At 46.1% G+C, this 17,988-nt stretch overlaps 2 protein-coding genes across 2 annotated transcripts; both read left to right on the forward strand.

Moving 5' to 3' along the window:
- The first annotated feature begins 263 nt into the window (after positions 1 to 263).
- Positions 264 to 3,930, forward strand: LOC117858189 (DEAD-box ATP-dependent RNA helicase 25). The gene is made up of 10 exons (XM_034741209.2): positions 264 to 673; positions 1,089 to 1,195; positions 1,290 to 1,345; positions 1,466 to 1,687; positions 1,767 to 1,973; positions 2,046 to 2,132; positions 2,220 to 2,315; positions 2,390 to 2,605; positions 2,792 to 2,974; positions 3,199 to 3,930. Exons 1-10 carry the CDS (start codon positions 324 to 326, stop codon positions 3,424 to 3,426), a joined length of 1,752 nt encoding a protein of 583 aa, XP_034597100.1. The 5' UTR covers positions 264 to 323; the 3' UTR covers positions 3,427 to 3,930.
- A 5,496-nt stretch (positions 3,931 to 9,426) lies between these two features.
- Positions 9,427 to 13,167, forward strand: LOC117858953 (DEAD-box ATP-dependent RNA helicase 26). The gene is made up of 10 exons (XM_034742112.2): positions 9,427 to 9,792; positions 10,549 to 10,655; positions 10,749 to 10,804; positions 10,915 to 11,121; positions 11,217 to 11,423; positions 11,505 to 11,591; positions 11,696 to 11,791; positions 11,903 to 12,118; positions 12,205 to 12,387; positions 12,564 to 13,167. The coding sequence occupies exons 1-10, from the start codon at positions 9,491 to 9,493 to the stop codon at positions 12,789 to 12,791; spliced, it is 1,689 nt and encodes a 562-aa protein (XP_034598003.1). The 5' UTR covers positions 9,427 to 9,490; the 3' UTR covers positions 12,792 to 13,167.
- Positions 13,168 to 17,988: the final 4,821 nt, after the last annotated feature.

Consider the following 17,988-nt stretch of genomic DNA (forward strand, 5'->3'; position numbering starts at 1 on the left):
TCAACCGTGCTGCTGGTAAGTTTCGTGCGGGGCCGTGCCGCCTATCGGGCTGAGGCGACGGCCCACGCCCGGCACGAGCTATCGGGCCGGATCAGCCCGAGCCAGAAGGGTTACGGGCCGGGCTGGGTTTAGAATGGGCTAAAAAATCGTGCTTCATGCCGGGCTATCAGACAATGGGCTGCATGGACATCTATACCGGTGTGTCGTAAACGGCCAGCAAGGCTTTAAAAGCGCCCTGGAAATATCTTATCCTCTCGTCGCCGCGCGCCAAGCCGCAAGCCCAGAACCCCCTCGTCCTCCTCCCAAAACCCCGCTTGCCGGATATGGCCAGCGGCGACCTCCTCCTCCGCGTCCACGCCGGCGCCCCGGTCCTAGCGAGGGCCTTCCCCTGCCGCCTTCGCGTCCCGGCGAGGCACCGCCGCGGCCTCGTGTGCCCTCTGGCCGCCGCCAGGGTCGACGTCGCCGGCCGGGTCAGGCCGCGCGGCGCCGCGCCCGTACAGAATCGGCGGCGGAGGGACGCGGAGGAGCGCCTCTCGTTCTCAAGGGTGGTCACGAGGAGGGACGCTGTCGACGAGGATGAGGAGGACGTGGAAGGGGAGGCTCTGCAGCTGGGCGCGGTGACGAGTGGGGGCGATGCGGGAGGTGTGGATGGCTCCTACCTCAGCGACACAAGGTAATTTGCCTGCACTACGGTGTAGAAATGTGCCCTGCAAGGCTGCAATCTTGTGTACCGAAGGACTCTTGTTTATCCGTTATTGTTGCTGTGTCTGTACTAGTAGTAGCAGAGCTAATATTTGATTGAGAATGGAAGTTTTCATAGCTTGTACATCCATAGTGCCATACGCCTATACCCTTTTATTCGAACAAACTTACTCCTATACCTGGTACTAAATTACTTCTCACTAAATTGTCGTAGTGGTTCGTGTTAGCATAAGCATCTAATACTACAAATCCATTATTACTGCCTTTTTAGTAGCATTTACCAGCTCATTCAGTTGACGATATAGGTCAATACCCTGTTAGTGTTCATTTGACCATTGTCATTTGCCATGGCGTTTCCATTTTTAGTGATATTGCTCGTGTTGCAGGTTTGATCAGTGCGCCATTTCTCCTCTATCTTTGAAAGCCGTCGAAGATGCTGGATATGAAAGGATGACAGAGGTGCAGGAGGCAACTCTGCCCATAATCCTTCAAGGTCAGTGAAAATGCAAATATTATTGCTTAACGCTGTGCTAGCAATTGCTTGGGGAGACTGGAAGATGACATTTTAATAACTTGTTGCCGTGCAGGCAAGGATGTTCTTGCAAAAGCAAAGACAGGAACTGGGAAAACCGTTGCCTTTTTGGTATTACTTCTTGATCTTCAGTCAACTAGTCGATTTGATGTCATTAGCAGCAACAGAACTACTGCACTCGCACTATTTAACCGTTACACAATCTGACTGAACTTTTCACCTTTGTTTCAGCTTCCAGCTATTGAGGTTCTCTCCACATTGCCTCATCAGCGGAATCAATTACGGCCACCTATAAATTTGCTGGTGATGTGTCCAACTAGGGAGCTTGCAAACCAAGTGGCTGCTGAGGCCAGGAAGCTTCTCAAGTATCATCGCTCACTGGGCGTGCAGGTTGTAATTGGTGGCACAAGATTAACTCAAGAGCAACGAAGCATGCAGGCTAACCCATGTCAGGTTGTAGGCATCAATTACAGTGTGTTCACACCTAGGTTTTGTTTGCTATATGCACTAACACTTGGTACTGATCTAATAGATCCTTGTTGCTACACCTGGAAGGCTTAAGGATCATCTTGAGAACACACCTGGTTTTTCTACCCGACTTAAAGGGGTGAAGGTTCTTGTTCTTGATGAAGCTGACCGCCTATTGGATATGGGATTTAGAAGAGATATTGAGAAAATAATTGCTTCAATTCCTAGAGAACGACAGACATTGTTGTTTTCTGCTACTGTTCCAGAAGAGGTACCAATCTTCTCCCTCTCTTTATTCCCTTCTGTTCCTCAAACAGTTTGATGAATCGAAGGTCTACTTTAGGTCCGCCAAATTTCGCACGTTGCAATGAAGAAGGATTATAGGTTCATCAACACTGTTAAAGAGGGAGATGAGGAGACACATTCACAGGTTTAGATTTGGTATTTCTGTGAGCTTTAATGGCAAATTTTAGTTTACTAGCTCTGAAGTACCCTACTCTGTTTTTTACTGCATCAGGTGAGCCAGATGTACATGGTTGCACCATTAGACCAGCATTTTTCTATCCTATATGATGTATTGAAGAAACATGTTGCTGAAGATGCAGACTACAAAGTAAGTGACCTCACCAAGTTGCCAGCTTATATTTTAGGAAGTTTCAATGTGTCATTTCCCATATAATTTTGCAGGTTATTATATTCTGTACTACTGCAATGGTCACCAAACTTGTGGCTGAAGTTCTTTCTCAGCTAAAACTGAATATAAGAGAGATCCATTCCAGAAAGTCACAGTCTGCAAGAACTAAGGTCTCGGATGAATTCAGGAAGTCAAAGGGTTTGATACTGGTCAGTTCTGACGTGTCTGCTCGCGGTGTTGACTATCCTGATGTCACCCTTGTAATACAGGTGTGTATACCATCTTTTTGTTTCATAAATAATCCTGTTGTAAACTGTTGTTGCTATGAGTTTTGCTAATCATTTGCTTTAGTTCCTTAACATTTTACTAGAGCTATCTCAAGTCAATCTATGATATCAAAAATATTTTTTCTCCTTGTCTCAGAAATGACCTCTGCAAATTAATTTGTCTTGCAGGTTGGAATTCCTGCAGATAGAGAACAGTATATACATAGACTTGGCAGGACTGGACGAAAAGGCAAGGAAGGCCAAGGACTTTTACTGTTGGCTCCTTGGGAAAAGTATTTTCTTGGAACAGTTAAGGATTTGTCGATATCAGAGGCTGCGGTACCTTCAGTCGATTCAAGTGTTGAGACAGAAGTAAGTAATCTATTATTTGCTTGCCATCTATATGTGATTAATTCAGGTCTTGTCCATATGTACATATGCAATTCTAATTTGGCTGAGCTTTCCCCAATTTGATTGGGGATAAAAGGCTTTGTTGTTATTGAAGTCTATCTTTGGCTCCTGAAGCAATCTCAATTCTATTTTTTGAACTGTAAATAAAGCACTCAATGTTTTATTATTCCTGCTTGATTTGACAGGTCAAGAATGCTGTCAGAAAAGTAGAGATGAAGAGCAAAGAATGTGCCTATCAGGCATGGCTGGGGTACTACAACTCAAACAAGACCATTGGCCGAGACAAGTCCAGGCTTGTTGGCCTTGCAGAAGAGTTCAGCCAAAGCATGGGCCTTACAGTTCCTCCAGCAATACCTAGGAACATCCTTCGTAAGATGGGTCTTAACAATGTTCCTGGGCTCAGGTCGTCATAATGCTGATGCTTCAATACCAAGCAGGACTGCAGAACTTATGGTAAAACAAACCATGGGCATTTTACCAGCCATAATGCCCTCAACTTCGTCAATAGGATACAGGTGTAGTACTTGAGTATCGCAGGTTTTCCACATTAGCAAATTGTTGCTGAAGGTCGGAAGTTTTCACAAACGCCTTCATCCTGCCCATATGCCTGAAGTTCAGAAGTTTTCGGCTCAAACATGACCGGTCCACGTGTTTCTCAAATTTTGTTCAGTCCACTATCCACAGACATAGTTGAAACAGTCCGAGTGATTATTCATATGTATCGGTTTATCATAGTTTAGCAATCTGTATGAAATGTATTACCTCTGAACCTTTTTGTGATGGGGTCTTGCCCACGGCGTCAAGAGATGTGTATTTGTTGACTGTACCACAGGGCAGCAGATAGTTATAGCATCATAATAATCATGTTGTTGTTCCATTTATCACTATTCTCAAATGGGAAATTCAGGTTCTTGTCATGATTCAGATGCAGTTTGACATTCTTGTTTTGTATGTTCACGTGAAATATGGTGTGCTCGTTTTGTCATTACTCAGATGCTTACTTGCTTATTGTTATATCAAGCCACAAATAGAAGAGATAATTCCCTGGAATCCCCTTTCTACTGAAAGCTACTGCAGATACATGTTTGGCTTCAGTTGGAGCAAGGGCAGCGTGCTAAACCTTTTTTTTTTTGCATAAATTTGCCAGACTCGGTCAGATCCTCCGTAATTTGGTAGGGATAGCCATTCTGCGCTCTCCAACTAGGAATGACAAATTTTGGAAGAAGTTTTTGATGTTTAGAATCCTTCATTGAAGACAAATCATAGCGAAGCTCCTTTGCATTTTCATTGAAGACAAAACATAGCAAATCCTTCATCAAGCCATCACCGCGAGTGCATTTTCACTGCAAGCGTTGATGATCTCCGCCTCTCGCCTGCGACGACGATGCAAAGCTGTTCTCGCTGTCAAGGCGCTCCTGCGAGACTAGCGGCACGCCATTTGCCTTGTGTTTGTGAGCAGTGAAGCCTGAGCTCTCGATGTAACGTTTGCACCTGCCGAGGTCGCACATATTTTCTTACATATAATCTCGTCGATACCTGCATGAGTGGATGATGTAGTCTGTATGGAGGCTGCAGAAATATGTCTGCATCGTAGCTCGATGCATACGGCCAAATCAGGCATTCTCTACTCATGGAGGTCTCCGACTCCGATAGAGGCATTGCATATGGTATGGTCTCTCAGGTGTACATAAATCATGGAGGTCTCCGGCCGGTAGATGCATTGCACATCGTACAAACTAACATTAAGGTCCCTTACTAATAAACGATAGCCAAATGAAGTTCGACCTAGAACACCACATCACATAGTTCATCAGATCACATGCCACAAATCACAATAAGTGTTACCTGTCCATACATAAAGGGGTAGACGGATAAAGACGACATGAACTAACTTCTCCCCTCTTTGCATCAAGCGCTAAAAAGAGAATAGAAACACCATACGTTGTCGTCCTTCGTCTCCTCGCTATACTCAGAGACGGCGGTCTTGCCCCTACGACGAGCGATGAAGGCAGCAAGGGTCTCACCATCATCATCATGTGGATCAGCATCAACATGAGTGGAAGTGCCACCGCCCTCTTGCGCCATCATGTGATCATTTAACCTCTTTTGATTCTCATTTATCCTCTGAAGTTGCTTCAATATACACTCGCTACGCTCACACATGTCCTGCTGAAAATTTTTATGCGCACTATAAAGAGCAATAAATACTTTCTTCATCATAGACTCCAGACCACCGTGACCCGAATGACGAGTGAAGCCCCTACTAGCAGCAACAGCCCTAGAAGGTGGAGAAGGGATTGGTGAAGGACTACAACGAGATGAGGTAGTCTTGACCTTACGAAACCGACGAGAGGGGTCTTCTGGATCAATCCCCAAAGGTACATAGCTTCCATGAGTCACGGTCTTCACAAAGCACTTCTTGGTGACCACCTCAATCATTCTCATAAGATATGGAGCATGGGTACAACTCTTGAGAGGTGTCCAAGAAGTGGTCATAATCTCCTTCCAAATCACATCAAACACACTAAAATCACCACCATTTTCACAGAAGAAAGAGAGGAGGGTCTTTGTAGTAGATTGAATTCTTGTTGCATTCCCTCCTTTAGGAATGATGGTTTGCCTCACCAACAAGTTCACATAGCGGCAGTAGGGAAGCATATGTGAGGTGTCACCTATTGAAGTGCTGTCAAGATGCATATAGTCTATCTCCTCATCGTTGGGCTCACGGTAATCATGGACATTGTCCTTGCCAAGGCCATTCTCATTGGTGGATCCAAGAATTTTTGCAAACCTCTTGTAACTGCACTTGTATTGCTCCCCCTCAATATGAAATGCATAACCATACCATGTTTGTTAAACCATAGAGTTGCAAAGAATTGAGCTACGACTTCATCATTCCAATCATGCCTAAAGGTCATCATATCTTTCACATTCTTAGCCTCTAAAGCATCTAGAGCAAGATTGAGAGAGTCATCCTCCATATCCCTACAAGCTTGCCAATCACTCCACCTTTTACCCAACACCGGATTGCTTTTCTTTCCTAGAATGACGGAATTGTAGAAGTCAACTTGAAAGAGATTATGAAACCGATAATCCTCCGCAAACTGATCTTTATCATAAGCAAATGGATCCTCAAAGCGAATCTTCTTGATTCCATTGGAGTTAATAGACCAATCACGAGGTCTTGAAGGAATCTCATTACCATGACCTTGCTTCTTAGCCTCAGAAAGCCTCAAAGGTCCAATCATCGTAGCATCTGGTGGAGGTGAACCAACATCATCATCACTAGCAATGACTCGAGCTCCCAAACCCCCTCCATGACCAAGTCTCCCGGTGCTCGTACTAAGGCCCTGTTTGTTTGAACTTTCAGCTACCTTCTCACCCCTAGAAGCCAAAAGCCCAAACAAACGGCAAGCTTTTGAGCCTAATTTTTCATGGGCCAAAAGCTCTGAAAAGCCACGTTACAATGGAAAGTTGGAAAGGAGGAAAAAACGACCTTCTAGGTTATTTACCCGCCTGCCATCGGTAAAGTACCGAATCGGTACGTTTCTTTTTCGTCTTCCGCCTCCTCCTCCACCCCAGCTTGCGCCTCTTGCCGTCCTCCCTCCGCCCATGCTCGCGTCGCCTGCCGCCCTCTATCCGCCTGCTCGTCCTCATCAGCCCTGTGCAAGATTTGCTCGCCCGGCCCTTGCTCGTCCTCGTCGGCCCCTGCTCACCCCTACTCGTCCTCCCTCCACCCCTGCTCGTCCTCGTCGGCCCCTACTTGTCGGCCCCTACTCGCCCGACCCCTGATCTCTTCCAGCCACTCTCATCCTTAGAGAAGCTGGGTTGCCAAACGGACCCCAGCTTTCAAAAAGCCAGCATTCTAGGACGAGAAGCCAAAAGCCAGCTTTCGAAAGGCAAAAGCTCAAACAAACAGGGTCTAAGGTGGCACCACCCCTCGCTACATTGGCAGTGCGAGGACGGGAGGCTCCCTCACTAGCAAGAGTACCACTGGCCCGTGCTTTAGACATAGCTATCTTTCGACATTTAGGGCAACTTTGAGGGAGTTCTTCTTCTTCCTCACTTTCTGTTTCATCCTCCTCCACAATCTCTTCCCCATAATCAACCCTTGGATGTCGATCACGAGAGCTCCCCATGAGCACTACAAAGATGCATAGGATTAGGCATTGTATTGAAATAAGAAAGATCGAATGAGGTCAAAAAACTACTTTAGGCTCAGTTTAGAAAAGCTAGCTCATCCGGTCTCTGCTCAACCTTGGCGAAAGAATCCTTAATGCAAGATATATAGCCAACAAAATTAAAAACCCTTATAGATCATATTTGATCGATGCTTATAGAGTAGATTGACCAAAGGGAATCCATTCCAATGTACTAGAATGAGAGATCGGGGCGGGACAATATTTGGTATCTTTAAGAATATTTTTCCTCACAAGTGGGATTCAAAATCCCTGCTCGCCCAGAGGAGAAGTTCGTGGGGAAGAAGTTCACAGTGAAGATTCGAAGCTTCCCTTGATCTTCCACATGGATTTGGAGTGGAGTGGAGTGGAGTGGAGTGTGGATGGACGGGTGAGAGAGGGTGAGAGGAGCATGGGCACGGTCGGGTACGAGGCCGTCCGCACTGGTACCCGTTCCTACAGTACATGTATAGTGTAAATTTACCTGCACCGCGGTACTGGGAGCGTCACGGTAAACAAGAGGTTTGGCCCCATCCCTCTATTTCCAGCGGGCTCCTAGGGATATGCCATTGGCCTCCCGTTGTCGCCAGCCCCAACCACCCCGCCTCACGCCCGTGCTCGGAACCGAAGAGAGGTTGCGCCGTCGCTTGCCGAAGGAGGGTGTCGACGAGAGTGTGCCTCTGGCGTCACAGTGAAGAGGCCTAGTGCCAAGAAAGTTGTATTACTAATTACTTTACATCCCATGATTTAGAATAACCATTCTAGATGATTGTGTTATGAAGAAATGTGTTTGTTCAAATGAGATGGTAGTTGGAGATGGTTGGATAAATTATATGATAGTTGGTATAGAGTATGAGATATAGAGTAACATGGGTGCGCGAGAGATTAGTATAGAGGAGAGAATATCGATGACTAGGATAAAATATTCCTTTTAAGTATGAAAATAGAGTATGATGACTGCGGACAGTCTGAGAGGGGCAAATGAAGCGGTCGGGGTACATGTACTGGGGTGCCTAGACCACGCCAAGCATCCGACGACACAGAGCGCCCGGACCGGCCAGATTTTTGGTCCAGCTCAGCCCCTGTTTGGTTCCTATGGACCAAACTTTAGTCCACTATTTTTAGGCACTTTTAATCCCTAAACATCCAAACAGGTGGACTAAAATTTGGACTAAAGGCTTTAGTCCTCTAGTCCACAAAACTGGACTAAACTGGATTAAAGCGTGCTGGGACACTCTTGCCCCTCTCATTTATTGCCCTTCCTCCTGCCCGGCTCCCTCCTGCTTGGCCCCCGCCGGCGTCCCTCCCGCCCAGCCCCCGTCACCGTCCCTCCGCCTCCCCCGCCGCCAGCCTCCCAACTGGCCCCCGCCACCGGCTAGGGCCATGCGTCGACAGCAGCAGCTGCCCCAGGCCGCACAACGCCGTCGCAGTGCGCCACCAGGTAGGTCACCCGTGGTGGCCCGCCGCCGCGCTGTGGCCGGTCAGAGGCGCGCGCTGAAGGCAACGGATGCCCAGGCCGCACGCTGCTGCGCTCCCGTGCCCTCGCGCCATTGAAGCCGCAGATCGAGATCTAGAAGGAAGAAACAAGAAGAGAGGGAGAAAGAGAAGGAGAAGGAGAGGGAGAAGGAGAGGAAGGGGAGGGATGAGGAGAAGGCTGGGGACTGGGGCCGCCGCCGCCGCCGTCGCGAGGAAGATCTTCCGTCACGAGCTCACTGTGTTGTTGCAATCTATCTCTGCAGTTCATTCTCGTTGAACCAGACGGTGGATAGCAGGGGTACCAGGCAGTGGGTAGAAGGAGTAAAAGAATCTTTGTTCAACTGCATTAATGGATCCATGTAATGTAAAGGGACTAAAGTTTAGTCCTAAATGGACTAAGGGGGTGTTTGGATCCTAGAGCTCCGTGTCACATCGAATATTCGGATGCTAATTAGAAGGACTAAACATGAGCTAATTACAAAACTAATTGCAGAACCCCTAGGCTAAATCGCGAGACGAATCTATTAAGCCTAATTAATCTATCATTAGTCAATGTTTACTGTAGCACCATATTATCAAATCATGAACTAATTAGACTTAATAGATTCGTCTCACGATTTAGCCTAGAGGTTGTGAAATTGATTCTGTAACTAGCCTATATTTAATACTTCTAATTAGTGTCTAAACATTCGATGTGACAGGAACTAAAGTTTAGCCCGGGATCGTCCCCTAAACCAACCAAACACACACCCAGCCGCACTTCTCTGTTCTCTCCCGCCCGCCGTTTAGGTCAAACGCCGCCGCCGACGCCGCCAGCCGGATCATGTCGACCAGCGCCAACCCGAACCCGAAGCCGAAGCGGCGGCGCAGGGGCCCGCCGAAGCAGGGCCCCGGGTCACCCATGCCGGCCACCGTCGGGTTGATGGTTGGCCGCGAGGTGGGCGCCGAAGGGGCGCGGAGGGACGCGAGGCAGGCACCCCCGTTCCCTAGGGTGGTCGCCACCGCGGGGAGGGGAAGAGGTTCCGGCGTGGAGGGTGCCCGCGGAGTGGAGGGTTCGGCGTCGAACGCTGGTAGGAGCGCTCACGACGCAGGTGGCGTCGACGGCTCGTACCTCACCGAGACACGGTAATGTCCTGTCGTCCCTTCTGAATTAGGTCGGTAGTGTACCTGAAATCCTGCCGAGCTTTGTAGGAACGAAGGATTCTGTTCTAGTGTTTTTCTAATTCTGTGGTTATTGCTGAAGCATAGTGATTGGGACAATGAAATCGTAGTTCTTTGATAGTTGTTGCTAGTTTAATTGTTTAGCCCCCTTTGTAGTATTTTTCATCCATCACTATGTTGTAGCAAGCTGTTCGATGCTTACAAGGTCTGCAGTACCACATGTTAATTTTCAGTACCTTTTTAGTAGTTTTCATAAGCATTAAGAGCTATTGATAATTGAGTATCATCTGAAATTGGGAGCTTTTTTCGAAAGATGAAATTCGATGTTAACTGCAAGCTGTAATTTGTGTCATTGTCGGTTGCTCCCTAAAATTTGTGTTTTAGGGAAGCACCTGAATTTTTTGTTTATACCTTAGTTAAAGTTAGGTATATTGGAATTGCAGTTCCTTTACACATAAGTTAGAATCAGCTTTTTGTTGTAGTTTTCAATAATGATGGTGTAAAATTCAGAGAGCCTTGAATAATACCTGATTCTTTTCTATTAGTACAAAGTTAGATATAATCAAAGCCATAGATGTCATAATTGGATGGCTGGAAAATTGGGTGTTGGGAGACCCTAAAATGCTGAAATGTGGCATAGACACCCCTGATGAGTCATCTTGTCATCCTGCATCTTTACTGCTGCAGTGGCTTATTGTGTAATTGTTATGCATGTCGCAGGTTTGATCAATGTGCTATTTCTCCACTGTCACTGAAAGCTATCAAGGATGCTGGATATGAAAGGATGACTCAGGTGCAGGAGGCTACTCTGCCAATAATTCTTCAAGGTGAGCAAACATGCAAAACATTACCGCTAAATGGTTTGGTACCAATTTCTTGGGAGCCCTGGAAATAACATGTGAAGTCCTTTTTGTTTGCAGGAAAAGATGTTCTTGCAAAAGCAAAGACAGGAACAGGAAAAACAGTTGGCTTTTTGGTATTTATTGCCCTTCGGCCAACCAGTCAATTTGATTGACATAGAAGTTTTCTAAACTATTGCAGTGATACAACTACGGGATTAACCCATCTGACTGAGTTTACTTTTAGCTTCCAGCCATCGAAGTTCTCTCTACATTACCTCGTTCAACATCTATAAATTTGCTGGTGATGTGCCCTACCAGGGAGCTTGCAAACCAAGTAGCTGCAGAGGCCAGGAAGCTTCTCAAGTATCATCGCTCATTGGGTGTTCAGGTTGTAATAGGTGGCACACGTTTACCTCAAGAGCAACGGAGCATGCAAGCTAACCCATGTCAGGTTGTATCCATGAATTACCATAGTAGAGTACGTACACATAACTAATCTAGGTGCAAGTGTGACTCATGCACTAATACTTTGCACTCTTCAACTAGATTCTTGTTGCTACCCCTGGAAGGCTTAAGGACCATCTTGAGAACACACCTGGATTTTCAACCCGAATTAAAGGTGTCAAGGTTCTTGTTCTTGATGAAGCTGACCGCCTGTTGGATATGGGATTCAGAAGAGACATTGAGAAAATAATTGCTTTCATTCCTAAAGAAAGGCAGACGCTACTATTTTCTGCTACTGTTCCAGAAGAGGTATCTCGTTTTGTCACTAACATAATGTGCCCTTGTGTACCTTATATGATCTGATCTTCAAAAGAAAACCATTATCATTAGGTCCGTCAAATTTCTCATGTTGCAATGAGAAAGGATTACGAGTTCATTAACACTGTTCAAGAGGGTGATGAGGAGACACATTCACAGGTTCCATGATTTCATTTTCATGAGTTATGTTGTTAAAATTTCATAGTTTGCTGCCATAGGAGCACATTACAATCTAAAATTTACATTATTGCTGCTGCTCTCAGGTAAATCAGACGTACATGATCGCACCTCTTGGCCTGCACTTCTCTATATTGTATGATGTATTGAAGAAGCATGTTGCGGAAGATGCAGAGTATAAAGTAAGTTATCACCAATTACTTGCAAGTTTCTGTCTTAAGGAATTCGAGTGTTGCAGTGTCAGGAAGAGTATTTAACATTCTGGGGGAGTGTTGACAACACTATTTTTGTAGGTGATTGTATTCTGTACTACTGCAATGGTCACGAAACTTGTTGCTGAGGTGCTTTCCCAGCTAAAACTTAATATAAGAGAGATCCATTCCAGAAAGTCGCAGTCTGCAAGAACTAAGGTCTCAGATGAATTCAGGAAGTCGAAAGGGCTTATATTAGTCAGTTCTGACGTATCTGCCCGTGGTGTAGATTATCCTGATGTCACCCTTGTTATACAGGTGGGATCAATGATTGGTTCTCTTGTAAAAAGGAGAAAAACAAAAAAATAAGGTGTATTCATTGAGAAATTTATTTGATATTGTAGGTTGGTGTGCCCGCTGATAGAGAACAGTATATACACAGACTTGGTAGGACAGGACGGAAAGGCAAGGAAGGCCAGGGCATCTTACTGTTAGCTCCCTGGGAAATGCATTTTCTTAGCACAGTCAATGATTTGTCAATATCAGAGGCCGCTACACCTTCAGTTGATTCAAGCATTCAGGCAGTGGTAAGTACTATATAGTAGTTGTCATCTATCCTGTTATGTAGTTTGGTCAATCTTATGCAAATTTAGTAGCAGAAGTCTTATCTTGGCTGCTCAGGATATCTGAAGTCAACTTTGGCCTGTAAAGATTAACAACCCTGATGCCTTTATGTTTTTATATTCCGTCTTTGACTTTATAGGTCAAAGATGCAGTCACAACAGTGGAGATGAAGAGCAAGGAATCAGCCTATCAGGCATGGTTAGGGTACTACAACTCAAACAAGCCCATCGGCCGAGACAAGGCCAGACTTGTTAGGCTGGCGGAAGAGTTCAGCCAGAGCATGGGACTTGCAGTCCCGCCAGCCATACCCAAGCTCATTCTACGTAAGATGGGTCTTATTAACGTTCCTGGGCTCCGGTCCGCGTAACCGTTGTGATCCAAATTCAGCAGAATTTGAGCAACCATACTGCTCACAGCTTGGTTGTGGAGGTCAGCAGATTGTTTTTGGTGAAGTTCAGAAGTTTCTGACCATCCACCGGATGCAGATGCCATGACTTCAACCTGCTTCATTTTATCTGAAGCCAAAACTTGACCGGTCCGCTATCCACAGCAGACAGGTTCAGATAGGCTCAATGACTATTTATTCATATAGCAAGTTTTCTGAATGCTAGGGATTCAATCCCGGTCCATTTTGAGAAAAGGATGTGTATCTGCACGCCGCGCCTCAGGCGAGACATGCGTGCCATAGGCACTTGTACCGCTACGTTTCATTATCAGATATAGTATCACCACATTTCTGTCAATCGTGCAAGTACAACATTTTTCTCGTTAGTCCTCTATACCTATATTCGTACTAATCCAATAGCCAATCAATAGATGAAGGTAATGCTGCGGTCCTCGGGCTTGCCTTATTGTATTCAGCTGTCTCGTTTTTCTTGCTCTATGGCCATCCCAGGACAGCGTACGCCATGCGTGCCTGACTGCCTGTGGACGATGCAATCTCTGCGCTCTTGGATCGAAAGCTCCGTTCACAATATCAAATAAATTTCCAAAGCACTTGCTCGTTTATAATTTCGTGTATACTGGTTGAAACTTGAAGGTGTTGTAACCGCAAGATTCGACTAGAATTAATAAGCGCTTGATGTTGAGCCAGTTTCGGAACCGGAACCGCACATGCCCTGAAAGAATCTGGTAGATGCGGCCATGCGGGTAGTGCGAGGCGTGCCCCCCGGTCAATTTTGGCGAGAGAGGCTTCGACGGCCACGCGGTCGCCGTGGGCGCGCCACGGTCAACGTCACGACATTTGCGTTGGTGCTCAAGGCGATGACCGGACTGACGCTGATGTGCCATCCTGCAGATCTATATGCTCATCAAAGGCTCAAATCATGGCATGGCGAACGTTGTCCGTGATCTGCACACGCTTCAACAAAAATTCAAATGTGTTCTAAAAGCATGTGTTGTAAGAACAATTTGGGTGTGTCGATGGAACAATGAAGTGTGTGCGTGCGTGTGTGTGGATATATAGATAGTACATAGCGTCAGAAGGAAAGGATAGATCTCTGTTTTTACTCCAACTATTTTACAATGATATTTTTTAAAAAAAGCATCCCTTCTTAGTATGGATGAATTTAGTAGGCCGAATTGCTTGTGCCTTGCAGTAACTTAAGACTGGTTCGGGTGCATGGGACGAGAACCCGTTGTTCAATCCATCATGAATTTCAGTTGCAACCTTTGTGAAATCGTCAAATCATCCAACGGTCCCTAGTAAATGTGCTATGCGCCTGTGCGCAAGTGCCGGTTACCAGGATGGATTCGGATCGGATACGTATGGAATCGAATTCGGATAGCACTATTTATCACATTTTAATTCGAATTCGAATATTATTGAATACGAATACAGAACGGATAGTTCGAATTCGGATTCGCATTCGGATACTTGCTCGAGTTATAACATAGCATCGTAACGAGTATCAATTTTGCTTTATCCGTGGTTTTATAATTGATAAAAAATCATGTTACGGGAGTAAATTATTAGCATAGTACATAATAGATATCTTATTAAAAATAACATACTCATTAATAAATAATTAAATATATCAAAATAAATATCAAAATAAGTATTTATATAAATATATATCATTTAATAATAAAAATAAGTTCTTAATACATTTAAATATGATTTATGCATTTAATAAATAATATAATAGATTTAGAATTAATATGATTAGTCATATTAAAATTAATTAAATTTTACCATTATATATTACTAGTAATATTAGGTTAACATAATTAGTCATTTGTCGTATGGATAATTTTTTTTAAAAGTTTCAATAGTGTAAATAATTATTTTATTAGCAATATTAAAATTAATATCATTGTAATTAGTATTTAGTACTATGAATAAGTTTTCTTTGCGGATACGGATAATGTCGGATATTTTACATTTTTATCGAATACGAATATGAAACCAGATAATAAAAATCGAATCTGTTCATTTAACATCCACATTAAAAAATAAATATCTATATTAACGCAGACATGCATGTCCATCCCATAGGCTACCGGTAACTAGGAAACCAACGGGGCAGAGTGGCGCCACGCAGCGCACGCATGCAGCCAGGCGGAGAAGGGAATCTGATGAAGATGGGCAGCGGCAGCGCTAACCGGATGCCAAGTGGTTCGCGCCAGGCGGTGCCGCAGGAGCGCGCGCAGCATGCAGCGCACCACCTGGGCGGGCGGGCTTGCTCCTCTTCCGCGCTCTCCTGCCTCTGTCAGCCACCGTCCGCGCTGCTGCCTGCGTGCGTCCGCACATGCGCGCTAGGCGCCACCGCTCCCCGCCGCGCGACGTGTCCTCGACACCGAAAAGGCCGCGCGCCCCGAACTCGAGAGGGGAGCGCGCGTCCCCGGCCGTGGCGCCGATCGATGGGGGAGGAAGTGAATGCATCGCAGGGCACACCGCGCACCAGAACAGAGCGACGTGGGCGTCCACCGCCCGTCGTGGGTCGTGGTACCCGGCGAGCCAGCTTTTAGCTTTACGCATGGCCCGGCCGTCCATGGTGGCATTCATCGCCATTGAATCTCTCAATTCATCCCATCACACCACACCCGCCCGCGTCGCAGTACGCGCATACTACATGGCCTCTGGCCGTCTGGCCGTCTGGCACGCCTGCACTCTCTGCTGGAAGGCATCAACAACCGCCCCGGCCCGGGCATGGCATTGAAGACTCGACGACCGGCGTTCGTTTCAACACGGGTACGTGGGGCTTCCCCCCACACGACCATCCGTCAGTCGTCACTCTCATTACTCGTCCTCGTCCATCACCATTTCCACCCCTTGTCGTATAATGCGAGAAGCGACGACCCATCGCCGCCCGCATGTATGGATCATGCATGCGGATGCAGCGCTAAAAAGGAGTGTCCCCCCTCGCCTCGTGAGATCAGATGACACGCACCGAGGCGATTAGCAGAGCAAAGAGAGCCACAGCTAGACCGAGATGTGCCGCCGACCAGCAATGTAATTTTGTCGTCGGCGTCAGAGGAAACATGGCAGACCACGCTCGATGGCGGCATCTCGGCATATAAAAATGTTGGCTCTTGGTGGATCATCACATGGGGGCCATGATGATGGAGCACGCTCGATGCATCCGAGAGGACCATGAGGGTTTAGTAATGACCAACAAAGCTAGCAAGTGGTCTCACACTCTCACCAGTCGAGCAACAAGCTGACAAGATTGCTCTCCTTGCAATTAGCGACGGAATTGGAATTTTGTGTATAATAATGGTAAAAGTGCTAGCAGCCAGTACTCGCTAATCAAACATTGTACTGCGTAGTAGTAGATTCTACAAAAGATTCTCCAATGAGCTGAACTTTCATTTTCTCTACAAAAGATGATACAAAATGCTCTAACTATATTGGTCGCTGATTAATCGATCGCTGTCACTGGATCCCTCCACCCCGTCACCAATATAGTATGCGCCTGACAACCGCTATAGGGTGCTACAAGGTTTCCGCATCGTTGGCTCGTTGCTGGCGTCCACGCAAGGGACGCCGTCTCCGCCTCGTCTCCTCCGACGTCTCAAGAAACCCAACCGCTTCGTACTATAATTTTTTTTTTCGGTCATCAGAATCCCAAAGGCGCTCCTGCCACTCAAGCTCTTGTCCGGACGGAAAAACAAATCGAGCTGTGGAGGGAGTTCGGTAGTGGTAACGGACATAGTTGAGCCAAAAATAACGGTGTTTGGAGTAACTATCAGGGAGTTTTTATATGAAATCCCGCATACCATACGCCGGAGTTAGCTCTGCCTACTCTGCCCTGCGCTCAAGCGGTTTGGAACCAAGTTTCTGTATGGGAGCAATTTGCACACCCCTCAAATTTCAGCAACATTAGAGATTGGTGGGAGGAAGCGGAAAAGTATGTCAAAAAAATCAGTGGCGAGATTTTAACAGAATGACCATCTACATTATGTGAAATATATGGAAATAGTGTAACCGGCGAATTTTCAAAAACAAGCTCCTAACAGTGCGTTAGGTAGCAGAGCGAACAAAGGAATGTATAGAGCAATGTAGACGGACGTTTCGGGTCCTAACTTAGATCACATAGTTTTTTTTTATAACACCCTATGTTGGGGCATTCTTGCATGACTGCAGCGGCATAAGTGCCGTTTGCTTCTGTTCTTTAAACTCTTTTCTTATTAAATGAAAGGCAGAGCTCCCGCTAAAAAACATACGCCGGAGTTTACAACTAGCGCGATTTGATTTTTGTTGGTACTCACTCCACCCAAGCTAACTGTTTTGCGCTTCATTTGGCGTCGGTGCGGCGGTTGGAAAACTTGTAAAACCTGCAAAACCCAAACCCATGTCAAACCAAAACGTGTCGGGCGCGTGTACGGTGTGCATCATGCATTGGTGGTGCCAAACCCCATTTTTTCACATCTTCCGCGCTGAAACGACAGCTGAATCGTATGCCGCAGCCGTCTACTAGGACGGTAGAAAGCAGGAAGTAGGAACAGACTAGGATTGTATAGTATAGCCGAGGCCGCGCTCGGAAAGCAACACGTCCCGGCGGGCGCCGAAACCGAGCCGTGCTGCCTACTCCCCCCCTCGCTTTCCTCCCTGGCGGTGGCGGAGACCCCGAAGCCGGCCGACGCTGCTGCGATCTTTTTTTTTTCTCTCCCGGTCCGCCCGCGACTTTTACTCATCAGTATTCCCGGAAATACCCCTCGGATACATTGGCGGCACGGTCCATGCCCTGAGGTCAGCACGGTCATTTGCCTAGCTACTCACCGGAGACTGAGAGTTATTAGGGATGATTGGTTACGGGACCAAAAAGTTATTAGGGATGTTTGGTTACAGGGACCAAATTTTATGTTTAAGGAGGTGTTTAGATTCTTGAGCTAAAGTTTAGTCCATGTCATATCGAATCTTTGGAGGTTAATTAGGAGGACTAAACATGAGTTAATTATAAAACTAATTACACAGATGGAGGCTAATTCGTGAGACGAATATATTAAGTCTAATTAATTCATGATTAACACATGTTTACTATAGCATCACATTATCGAATCATGGACTAATTAAGCTTAATAGATTCGTCTCGCGAATTAGTCTCGATCTGTGCAATTGA

Source organism: Setaria viridis, chromosome 5 (assembly GCF_005286985.2).
Source record: "Setaria viridis chromosome 5, Setaria_viridis_v4.0, whole genome shotgun sequence".
NCBI classification, from domain to species: Eukaryota; Viridiplantae; Streptophyta; class Magnoliopsida; order Poales; family Poaceae; genus Setaria; species Setaria viridis.